General features: G+C 50.1%; 3 protein-coding genes across 3 annotated transcripts; all 3 read right to left on the bottom strand.

Annotated features, from left to right (window-relative positions):
• Positions 1-1663: 1663 nt before the first annotated feature.
• On the bottom strand, positions 1664-2425 carry BDW70DRAFT_94727 (uncharacterized protein). Its single transcript, XM_073745245.1, has one exon. It carries the CDS (start codon positions 2154-2156, stop codon positions 1761-1763), a length of 396 nt encoding a protein of 131 aa, XP_073599710.1. The 5' UTR covers positions 2157-2425; the 3' UTR covers positions 1664-1760.
• Positions 2426-3451, bottom strand: BDW70DRAFT_94726 (uncharacterized protein). The gene is made up of 2 exons (XM_073745244.1): positions 2997-3451; positions 2426-2899 (listed from the first exon to the last, which is right to left on the bottom strand). The coding sequence occupies exons 1-2, from the start codon at positions 3317-3319 to the stop codon at positions 2695-2697; spliced, it is 528 nt and encodes a 175-aa protein (XP_073599709.1). The 5' UTR covers positions 3320-3451; the 3' UTR covers positions 2426-2694.
• A 2555-nt stretch (positions 3452-6006) lies between these two features.
• BDW70DRAFT_129046 (uncharacterized protein) lies at positions 6007-7521 on the bottom strand. The gene has a single exon (XM_073735540.1). It carries the CDS (start codon positions 7050-7052, stop codon positions 6261-6263), a length of 792 nt encoding a protein of 263 aa, XP_073599708.1. The 5' UTR covers positions 7053-7521; the 3' UTR covers positions 6007-6260.
• Positions 7522-12022: the final 4501 nt, after the last annotated feature.

The raw sequence follows: 12022 nt of genomic DNA, 5'->3' as shown, positions 1-12022 counted from the left end.
TTCCGGCATAAATGGGACAAAAAGCTTTGGTAGTTCGAGGCCGCTTCTCAATTATTCAATATGACCGTCTCTTATTGCTGGTGAATAGGCTGGGTAGAGAATCAGAAGCTTGTCGAATGATCATTTAGTAAGCACAGTAGATAGGACCGATATAAAAGATTTTATTGTGCTGTCCCAGGGATGAAGAACATTCCCCTCTGGAAAGGTGCCCGGTAAACCCGCTGAATGATACTGGGAAGAATCTGTTCTTCAGTCCGACTGGACGTAGAAATTCCTTCGAGCACATCCAACGTTGCATCCTAACCACCTTTCGACTCGGAATCTGGTTCTCAGATTGCTCTCAGGGCCAAGTTCGATCTCAACATCGGTATCCAGTCACTCGATGAAGTACTCTGGCACTTGGAGAAGACTATCAAGTATGAAGGTCACAGACCGAGGATTGATCTTCGATGTCATAGTTACAAATGTGTCAGATTTCGTGAAGCGTGAATGATCCAAGAAAGGTCGGAGCAAAAGATCTGCTGAAGCATGGCTGGGTTAGGCCTCTTATCTGGCCGCTCCTCTCCTATTCACACTTTGACTGGAGGCAGGTTTGTGCGTCACACGGGGTACTTGACTGTGCTGTCCATTCCTTTGCGGTGCTCGTTTGGTCCTTGCTTGGGCTCCACTCTCGGAGCACATTGCCCATGGCTCTGTCGTTGGCATTGGCGATTTTGTACGGTTGTCGTTGCCGGCTTATTCTACCCAAAAGCACCAATGGCATTGATTTTCTTGCAATCGAGATTGATCTGTTTACTGTGCTGAGCACAAGTGCTGCCTATATACTTTCAATTGTCCCATTCGGATATTGCTGCAGCCCAGCTACTTCCCAGCTGTTAATTTGTGAGAGCACTTTACTCGTCATGCTGATTATGTTGGCCGGTACGTAGCCGCATTCTCTCGTCAGGGAGCCGTGAATCTATCTCACTCTAACACTACAGAACTCTACTGCTATTTCCGTAGACGAGCCCGGTGTCGCGGATAGGCAGAAATCACACGCCCTAAGAGCACATGCGAAGCGCTCTGGTATAGTTCGACGGTTGGTCTGGCAGGTCCCTGACTTCTGGGATCCTGCATGCCGATGCGGAATGCCATGCCATGGAGACATAAGTTTGGGATTTCGTAATAGTTTTTGCGTTACTAGGCGAACCAGTTTTGTCTTTGGGGGTAAGTGCACGCAATTTCCATGATACAGCAATGGACTTCAAGGCAACGGCGTCTGGCGAAGCTTCTCCGTTTTTGTTCATTTTAGCCTGATGTCGAATGAGTGACTGTATAGGAGCAAAGAGCGGGGAAATGATATGTCTTGCATATGGTCCCGTCAATATCCGCCGGATTTGGAGGCTCATCACATTATGCGAGTGATAAACATAGCCCGGCGTGAACTCTTGCTCATCCCAGTAAATATTCAGCATGGTACTGGGTGAGGTGGGATTCCATCTGTCGTATTTTGGTGCTTTTTCATACCTATACTACTTTAACAGACTCATAATACATACATTAGACAATGGGATAGGCAGAGAGCTAATGAGGTAGTGGGATAGAGCCAGGTACTAGGCAGACTTGGCCGAAAGTATTCTAGACGGTCTGACCGTTCTACTCGTATACTAATAGTAGCATCTTGGTTACACTCTTCATTGTTCATCTCACGGTCTCAGCCAAGCTCCATTATCTTATATTATGACACGAAACGCACCGAAAATGAACACCAAGCATGTCTCTTATCTGCTCCTGTCCGCCGATTGCACCGCCACCGAGTAAGGAGGCGGCGCATCCTCAACCTCATTCCCAACCCCATCACCAACCCCAGCATGCCGTTCCCCGGGCCTAACCACAACAGGCGGAATCTGCTGCATATGAATCAGCGTCTCTCCAGCTTCAGCTCCATTGCCACGCGAACTAGACTGCTGCTCCTGCTCCTTCGCTAGAGTACGAGCCCGGTTCCGGGCTCCACGTTTCACGGCAAAGCACCAGATCCCAGTCATCAAGACAACGCCGGTTATAAGGGGAAGCAGCACGATGACAGCCGTTGGGAAGCTGTGGCTCGAGGAACTATCTGTGCTTGAGTCGGAGTAAAAATGCTCGAAGTCTGGAAGGTTCGAGTCGGATGTTGACATGGTTAGCTCGGGACTGGCTGGTGTTTGGTGCCGAGTAGATCAGTGTTGGGAGTTCTAGCGTGTAGTAGGCTGTTGAAGTTGATGCTGAAGCTGCTGTTGGAATTGCTGTTGCTGCTGCTATTGGTTCGTGAGCAGGATGATAGTGATAAGACTTTGCCGTAGATATAGCTAGTGCAGCTTCCCGCGTGCCTCAGCGAGTGCCTCACCGAGTTCAAAGAACGACGCAGACTTAGCCCCTGGTAACATTAAGGATTTTCAGGACGTTAAGAAAGTAGCTCTCTAAGCCGAGGTCGGGCGTTACATTGTTGTTAGTGAAATCTCTTCTGGTTAGCTCCTTGGCAGGAAAGGGGCTAAATCGATTGTTGAGGTTCACGGAGTTTATCCGGTATTTACAGACATTGTTTCCTGAACATGCAAGCATAAGACAAAAATGGTTTTATTCTTTCGTGTGTTGGTCATTCAGTCCTGGTCTCGTTATCGTTGCTCATGACGTAAGAAACTTAACGCTGCAGATTCCAATCTTCAATTAATCTGGCCGTCATGCTAACCCCGCATTTGCCTTGGCGCTCCATTGCACGGCATCGTCTAACCTGCCTTGAAGAGATCGAGGGTGAGGATGTTGATGTCGATAGGGCTGGAAAGCAGACGAAGTCGTCTCGAACCCAGACGCAGGAATCCGTGGAAACAGCCCCATGGTCAGATTCACCTGTCCTGGTAATAAAGCGGTCATGGACATGACGGGACTGTCTGAGTCAGCAGAGCTCTCACAGTAAGTGAAATCAATCAACGCTATATTGAGTAGGCATGCAGTACGAGGAAAGACAGGGTCAGGTCACATACCAACCGCAACTCGAACAGAAGAATTTCTCAATCTGCCGTCCGCTCATCGTATCCAAATCAAAATACATTTTCAGGGTCTTCTGTCGATCTTGAATCGCTGTTTTCTCAGCGTCGATGGTGAGGTTGGGGTTGCTGTCCCTTTGCCCGGGTTTGCCTTCTAATGAGCGATCGGTGACTGTGACCGATATTGAGCCGCAGGGGCATGTTCCCGTGAGCGTTGCAACGGGGTTTGCGCATGCGATTGAACCATTGGAGTTGGCGGTTTGCGGGGCTGAGGCTGAGGCTGAGGGTGTGGGTGCGGCATTAGTAGTAGACATGACCATGTTGGCGGTTTTAGACTGGATTCGCGTTTGTTGATTGGTGAGTTGCGAGGTGCGACTAATACTTTTTAATGTAGTATAGTTTGATTGCTGAGTGGATTCTGTAAAGAGGCTACGGGGGGAGGGGGACGAAAGTCTAGCGAAAAGGGTCAGGAACGAAGTCAGGGACGTGGTTAGACTATATTGTGCTATACAGTCCGGTCTGGTGGAACGGATAGCCGCCGGGTGCTCGGCTATAGTATGAGGCGATCTACGTCATCCCGGTCTGTCCCGTCGCGTGGCATCATACCTTATTTTTTACTTTTCTTTACTTTTACCTTTTTTACCTTTCCAGAGCGACAGCCCGGCCTTTATGTTGATAAGAGGTCCGTCTGGAGACACTCCAGCTTATGCTTGTTGTATATTTCGCTGGTATGCAAGGTCTGAATTCTGAATGGCCGCCGATCGATAGGGCTGTCCCTTGCAGGACAAGCTATGGAGTACATAGGGAAGTAGCCAAGAGGGTGCTCCATGACTCCATACGGGGCAAATGTCCACTGGGAAGTGTACCCACGTTCGAACCTGACTGTTCCAGACCATGAGCCGCAGCTTCGACCATTAGAGGAAGGAATATATCTCCGGTCGGAGTTGTTACGGAGAGGTCTCGACTTTCGTGGAGAAACTGACGTATTCTACATATCTGGGGTTCTATACGGAGAGCCATTCGTATGAACTCATGTCAAGCTGCAGCAGCAGATCCCGGTTGGAACTCCCAACCATCTTCACCTGGGAATAAGGCTGTTCAAGCAGCGGAGTCGTGCCAGGCTAGTCAAAGGCCATGCGGAGCTCGACCGCATTATGATATTGAGGGTCCTTCTATTGAAGACGCGTGCTAGGCTAGGTAATTGATTCTCGCGACCCAATTCGTGAAGGTCAGGAATTACTCAAGCAGATAGACGCTCAACTTGCATGATACTGATATCGCCCTCACCGCGAAACCGGAGCATGAGAACACCGTCCGAACAATCGCCGGGGGTTTTCCGACACAGTCGGGGGGGCTAATTTCCCTCCACAGTAAAATCAAAATAGTGTGCAGAATGTGGCTATATGAACCGCAAATAATACACTAGATAATCAAGCCGCTCTGCCCGGTAAGAAACGTCCAACTGCGTGATCTCATGACCTCGTCTTTACGATACATCCCAGTGCCTCGTCGATGACTACTCAGTACGTATGCACGTAATACGAATACCCAGCGCTTTGGAAGCACTGGAACTACATACTATAACCTCGTGATCCGCACTAAGTACGTAATAAAACTGCCACAAAATACCAAAGCTGGTGAAGACGGTTTGACTGGCAGGTAGAGCAAATATTCCACGTTTATATAAGTATTCAGTACTCGTGCTTTATCTATGAATGCGCCACGACATGCTCATTGACGTACGCGAGCGGCGAGCGGGTAGCTATTGAGCATCTGTACTGGGTATTGGGTGTACATTACATGTACCTTTACTGTGCCCGGTCTGCCCGGTCTACCCGTCTGCCGGTCTCCAAGGGTTACAGTACCTACTCTGAGTAGACTAGTTCTACCTCGCAGTGACGGCCCTGGCCCGGCAGATCCCAATCAGTCAGTCCATCAAGAATCCAGAAAGTCGAGTACTGGCAGATTGCAGCCTTGCGGGATATGAGCCTGAGCTCCGCATCTACCCCGCATCATGATCATAGCCATATGTTGAGGGGCAAAAGCAATATCAATAATCAAACGAGAAGCGGGATCTGGTCTGCAGCTGTGATAATGAGTTAACATGCATGATCGACAGTGACAAGTCAGTCTAAGAGTGTTGGTATCCCAGATTTTGAGTCTTGTGTCTCGGAAGAGAATTGAGCACATATTCCTAGAACGGTATAACCTGTCTACTTCAAGCAGGGCAACAGTACCCGCGTCTCCCGCCTGTCCGCCTGTTCTGCATAGTCACAGTCATAGCACGTTTCGGAGCCGGACACGGGGATAACAACAACCCGAGTTTCCGAACGCCAAGAAAATTCAGTAGTGGTCACTCTTGTTCTAAGGCTCATCTATCTGACTCCCAGCGTTTCTCTTTTGTAGAAAATACTCAATCGTCTCTATCCTGACCCGAGTGTTAGGGTTAAATGAGAGGATGGCCCGGACGCGGCGGGTGAGGCAGGACGTAGACGGTAGAGAATTATGCGTTGCTTCTCTCTTGCTTGCACAAGCATAAGATGCGATAGACCCAGATAGAATCCGATGGATCCGATGATCAGGACGGTCAGATGAGTACGATGTTTTCGCTTCTGCTTGTTGTTGAGTGCCCGGCGTCTGCATCTGCAGCATCTAGCGCCCACAAACGCACCCGGTCTCGGGGTTGTTGCAGTCCGGCGCAGCGAAGCGTCGACACTAGACTTTTAGTCCGCTGTTCAAGGAAGAGTAGTGATCGGATTGCTTGCAGTGAGAACTCCGCGGGCAACAATCCATGTTAGCGACCAGTCATTGGCGGAACGGCGGCATGTGAATGCTCACCCTGGTGCGGTGGGATCCAGCGGTGTGCGATCGGCAGCCGCGTGCCGACTTGGGTGGTGACTGGGCAAGCGTTGACCACTGCATATTTGAGGTATGATCAGTGATCATCGAAATATAGAGAAATGAGAACTACGGGACTCTAGAAGTCCGGATGTATGTAAACTGTGAGTTGGTAATTATTCGATTGTAGTGTGATTGTATTGTACCAAAATGGTAGATGCTATATACTAGAGTTTGTACTCCGTAGTAGATCGATGCAAACATGAGATGAGTGTATATCCAATAACGCCAAGCAATGCATGCAGATGTATGCTTCCAAACCCGTTCCTTTTGCGTCGCTGAGTAACGCTGAAATGCTCGAACATCAATCGTCAGGGTATCACGTAATATGTAGTAGCGCAAGAGATATGGAGAAGAACATGATCAACATGCTTCAATCATCGGTTGCGCTGGCCGTACGTAATATCGGTGTTCGAAGTCTGGGTCTGCGAGCGTGACCTCGGTGTGTGCTTGCTTCTCGTCGAATGACTCGAGAACTGGCTGTGGCGGTGACGGAGGCATACTGTCGTCCTCTGAGTCGTCCTCGTCGTGCGACAGCTCGGGCGGTTGTCGCGATGGTGATCGCGTCAGGGCAAGCTCATCGAGATCCTCGGCGTCATCGTAGTCATACTCTGAATCCGAGTCGGAGTCGTAGTCTTCAAGCTCAGTCTCGGTAACAATGGCAACAGGTGAAGGTGCTCGTCGTCGCACGGGCGCGTAGTCTTCCTCCAAATCTGAGTCCTCCTCGCTGAGATCGGAATCCTCATCTGAGAGGTCTTCTGACGGATCCCAGTCCTCCTCGGGCTCTTCGACTAATGTTTCGGCCCATTGGATGTGGTGCTGGTTCTCAGAACGATAAGCTCCCTTGGTCGCTCCGCTGACTGTCTGGTTGAACCAGCGTTCCTGCTCCTGTTCGGCGTCGGCCAGATCGAGCATCAGTGAGTCGAGAAGGTTTGCGTGACCAACGAGCAGGCGCAGGTCGTGGTCTGCCCGGGACGCCTCTCGGGTCAGCTTCCGCCGGGCGGTGTGGGCGAGGTAGTATGTTTGTGTGATGCTCATTTTCTTTTGTTGCCGCTTGCGAGTGAGCAGGTTGAAGTAGGATGTGAAGGAGGGAGCAGCCAAGGGTGAAGAGGCAGCAGGAGATGAGGGAAGTGGAGTGAAATTTATTGAGGACATGGTGGGAATTCAGGGCGACCTGATGTGTTTATGATCTCAGCTGTGACTCAGGCAGCACTGAATAATGTGTCCGGCCGGGCCCCAATCGTCCAATAGCGGCTGGGGCGCAGAGCGGCGGTGAATCAAGAGGCTGACAGCCTTAGCCTTATCTCCTTGATACGGCGGATTAGATTAAGGGACCCTGTGCGTTGCTGGGCAGGCTCCGGATTCGGTTTTTCTCGTAACGCCGTGTCTGATAGGTTTGTCACCGACTGGCTGGAAGAACGGTGAATGCAGTATCGATTGTTGAGCGTTTGGTGGCTGATATTAGATAATGCGTGGATGGCTGAGACTACCTCGTTGGGTAGGAGATAATAGTTGAGTCGGTGTAGGAAAGGGATCGATCAGAAAGGACTGAAATCGAGGGATGGTCTCCATTTGATATATCCAGCAGTGGGCCGCTTTCTTTTTTTTTCTCTTTTTTCTTTTTGTTAGTCTTTGTTTTCTGGCATTTCTGATTCATAATCGTATCGCCGAGAGCAGGAACGCTAATTCGATTTGCTTCTGTTCTTCCCTGGTTCAGGCTCCGTTCATTTCCTAAGTCCGACCGGGTGATTCGCAGGCCGGGCAGGCATAAAAATTCTAATCGCCCTAACGGCGCTCCGTGGATCCGATCAGCGGGGCCAAAGGTTGAGGATTTACATTCACCGCCTCTGCCGCTGGGTTCAATCAGAGCTTGCAGATGATGAGTCACGGGCGGCCGTCGCTACACTATACTGAAAATGGAAATAGCAGCCCAGCTCCAGTCCAAAAACTGTCCCAGAAAAGAAGGCACCGGAGATCGGATCGCTTCAATTCGCCGCGATTCTGCCGTATTACAGTATGGTAATCTCCGGGCAGCCTGACAAACTCCATGACAGAGTAGCCGTTCCGTACAACAGAAGATTCCGGATATCATCCATACTCATAATTACTCAGCCCCCGATGACTACTCTCGTTATCTCCAAACGCGGTCATTGGTGCATGCGCCAGCATTTCAAACGGAGTACGGGGTCTGGATGCCCTCCAGACCATGGCTGAGACTGCGTGAAGTGTATGACAGATGCTTACGGCTATCCGAGTACCCGACCGCCCGGGTTCTGAAGCGTAGGGCTGTGATGTGATCAAGACGGTCAGACTTGGCTGCTGACAGAGTAGGCTATTCAGCTGTTACACATCTTTCTTCGCCTTCGCTTCGCATTCGCATTTGGAACGAAATACGCAAACGCGAGATCGGTCGGTCGCGAGCCACAGCACAACGCGTGTTTCAAACGGGCTCAAACGAGGATGCCTAGATATGATGTACGACCTGACGGATGCCGAAAGCCTGGAAGCCTCCAGGCTGCCGCAGTCGAGAGCTTGTCGCCAATCAGTTCAACATGCTGACACTGCCTCTGAGCTGAGAGCGGGGCTGAGATTGCGGAGGAGCCGCACTGCCCAGTGTCTGAGCCAAGTGCTTACACATTGTAGACGTGGTCCCTCTGCCAGTTCATGGTGGATGACTTGTGCACGACGCCAGGGACGTGATACTGCCTACGCATCATTTATGGATATTACCTATGATGCTGCCTTGAGATCTGCATGTGTCGCGAATTGTACAAAGTGACTGGGGTACAAGAACCAGCACAAAGACATCTGTTTCCTTCGCCACTCGGACATGGGAGAAGGGACCTGTGTACACAAAGGGTTTTATGCTCTGCACAGCTCCATATCCTCATCTACCAGTGTTATGGAACATCCGGGAACTTATCGTACTCGCTTACTGGGGTCAGCCCCGGACACCACGTGCAAAGCCCGACTGATCTCGTCGGGTGAAGTAAGGCTATACGAGGCCATTTCTCTTTTCAGAATTACGAGATGGTTCCGTCAAAGCTGCTAAGCTCATCCTTCTCGAGCTCGTTAGTCAGGGACGCTGACCAAAACATAACGATTAATAATCATGACAGATGTCCCCCCCGCGGCTATCTCCAGGTCGTGTCGGATTTGTCATCTTCCGCTGAATGATGACATCATCATTCCGACCCTTTTGAGGCCTGCATTGCTATTGCTTCTGACCGGCGACTAGGCCCATGGCTTTATCTCCGTAAGACCCTTTTAACATGTAGTCACCGCTGACGTGCTCGACTTCAGGTCTGGCCTAGAGCTACACCAACTGTCCTCTCATAACATGAGATGAATTTGCGGAGTACGCAGGGAACGATCTCGCTATCCACGTGACCTTTCGGCACGGCTACCGATGCATTGACCACCTTCAGCCTTCTCTCATCATTCCTTATGAATCGAAGCACCCTAGCCAGCTCCAACATCGTGGTCTTAATGTCCATCACTACCTGATCGCCAGGGACAGAATCATCTCCTTAAAAGTATCATGCAGTCAACTTGTGTTCTCAGAGTTATCACGTATAAGTCTACAATATATCGGTGATCGGCACCTCCGTGTCCGTCCGCCGTTGCCATACTGCCATGCCTTGTCAAGGCGAGCTGAACCGTGGATCACTCTCGCCTTGCAGAGCTCAATTAAGCTCCCTATCCGAGGCTCAGGGAAGTTGGGCCGCCGCTCCAGCTGAGGGTCTTGTTGACTTCCTGGCTCTGTTATGAAAAATTTTCCGGACCCGCAGCGGACCTGCGGCATTCATGATCCAGCCGGCACTCGGATCGATCGGGAAATTTCCTGCCACCCGGTGGACCTCAAAAAGGGTTTTGTTTTGCGTCCGCGCCCGTGATAGACTCAAGCCGAGGAACATGAGCATGGCTTTATCCGAGTCAACCATCAATGATGACTCGGTGCAGAACTTGCTCGTTATAAGTGTTCATTGACCTCGGGACCATCCTAACTCCTCGGCGTGAGCCCCGACTAAGCTTGATATTTTTGCACAGTATATAGATGAGCGCTCATTGACTCCATTGCGGCTACTGTCGGCTACCCGACCGGTGACACTCTGCATATTCCATCAAAAAGAAAATTGTGCACTGTTACCTAGGAAATATGCCGGTCTTCGGTCTTTGCCGGTCCCCCAACAGATCGCAGATCGAAAAATGAGACGCAGCGCGCAGGGTATTTCGTCCGTACTTCGGAGCATTCGGAAGACAGAGTCTCCGTAGTGTAGACATTGGTTAGGAAGTATAGAGCTGCTATCCGGATTCACCCTTCGTACTTCCTGGATCATTCTTCTCTGTAGTGTTATGTGTTTGGTGAAAGTTCTATCATTTGAAACTTGCCAGTCAAGAACTACTCTGATTACTTCAGCGCCTACGAGCCCTAAATTGGACATTATATATTCCTCTTTCCCAACGCGAGCACGCCGACTGCGCTGATCCAGTCGCTACAGTAACCGAAAAAACCCATCTGATCCAGTTATCAGTAAAACCAGATGGTCGGAAACTAGTCACATTCAAAATATGGTGATTGTATACTAGTTCAAGTTATCAAGCATATCACGGGCCGATAGCCAGCGTCTAAACATGGCTTTGAAAAAACCTCGGTTGGCATTTACTTCAACCTCGCCACAGACAAGCACCAGGAAAGGATCTCTTTACCCTTTCTGCAAGTGGACTCCGACTCATAGAATGAGAATTTTCGATGTTCCGCTCGGAAAGGGTGGGTATGGCCTCGGGCCCAACTTCCTAGTACCCAGGAACTGCTATGTACGGTACGCATTACAAGGTACGGCAACGGTTATGTTAAGGCGTTGGAGTCTTCTAGTTATATCTAGATAAAAGACACTTGAGAATCTGGGTAACATGTATGACCCTGGTTCGCTTATCTCGTAAATATCCTCTCAGATGTTGAAATATTGGAGTCTCTCCAGAGAAATAGAACGAATCGAAGTTTCGAGGTTCTATTCCCTCTCGCTGCCTCCAGCCAGCCAATGAATGCAATGCACAGCGGCCACAGGGGTGCTCTGGATCCTCAATCCAAAAAAAAAAAAACACTCGGTAGTCTCTGACCGACGGAAGACACTAGAATGGTGCAATCGGCTGCCTGTAGTTGCGGGCTGGATCCTATGCTACCATAGACGAGGGCTAGGAAGAGGAGATCATGTTATGGCCAGACGGTCGTAGACATGTGAACGGCGGGCCCGGTTTAGTGGCGGTAGGAATTGTCCTGAAGTTAAGGCCTCCAGAGCTGGATAGTAATACTCTGATACGTACTTAGCCGAGACGGTCCCTCTTGATAGGATTAATAGCGTGGAAGTGTCCGGGATGGTGAATATTAGGGGATACATTCTGCCCACTGCATAGAGACAAAAGCAAGATACGTCTTCGATGATGCCAATCAAAAAGAAAAGCTTCCGACTAGCAGGCTAAGCTGCTGAACTGGCGTAATTGCTTCATATTTGCAGATGCGACTGGGATCAGAAACACCAAGAGCCCTGGAAATGCCCGGGGTCATTCCAGTCCGAGCCTAGAGCGAATCTATCCAAAGCTTGGCTACGCCGTGGCGGACGAGCTAATAAGCGTAGCTGCCGGTGGCATATTCTTAGTAGACACTATGCTGCCTTCTCTAAATATGAGTTAGGGATAGGTAGGGGTGCAGTTATGCAGGATTGAAGCAGAACATGAACGCACATATCAATCAACCGACCTTAGCATTCCAAAAGCAACATATCGGTGAGCAAATGACAGATGCTGAGCATGCTAGACTGGAGAGTCGACCCGGCCAATGTCCTAAACTTGGCTGCTTCAGGTATGTATTGTGGGTTGCGATTTGAGCAAGACGACGAGACTCGATGCAGATCAACGTGAAGCGCGGCAGACAGAGTTACTCGGAGAGGGACCGGATTCACCGTGAGATCAGGAGAATAACCGGCCATCGAGACGGTGGAGAGAGGCGATATATCGGACAGAGTCGACCATACGAATAGAAAAGACGGCTGTCGATCTCCCGGCTTGATTACCGGCCACCAGAAACGTCTGCTGGATTCTCGTTTGAAGGCAGACCGCTGTTATTG

The sequence above is a fragment of the Aspergillus foveolatus genome, assembly GCF_047715535.1.
Source record: "Aspergillus foveolatus strain CBS 279.81 unplaced genomic scaffold BDW70scaffold_5, whole genome shotgun sequence".
Lineage (NCBI taxonomy): Eukaryota > Fungi > Ascomycota > Eurotiomycetes > Eurotiales > Aspergillaceae > Aspergillus > Aspergillus foveolatus.
This window is presented reverse-complemented; position numbering and strand designations above follow the sequence as displayed.

Bases quoted from the DNA above. Each gene is read 5' to 3' on its own strand.
- BDW70DRAFT_94727 (XM_073745245.1), bottom strand. From the start codon at position 2,156: ATGTCAACATCCGACTCGAACCTTCCAGACTTCGAGCATTTTTACTCC.
- BDW70DRAFT_94726 (XM_073745244.1), bottom strand. From the start codon at position 3,319: ATGGTCATGTCTACTACTAATGCCGCACCCACACCCTCAGCCTCAGCC. The intron at 2,900-2,996 runs GTATGTGACCTG...TGACTCAGACAG, and splicing joins TTCTGTTCGAGTTGCGGTTG to TCCCGTCATGTCCATGACCG.
- BDW70DRAFT_129046 (XM_073735540.1), bottom strand. From the start codon at position 7,052: ATGTCCTCAATAAATTTCACTCCACTTCCCTCATCTCCTGCTGCCTCT.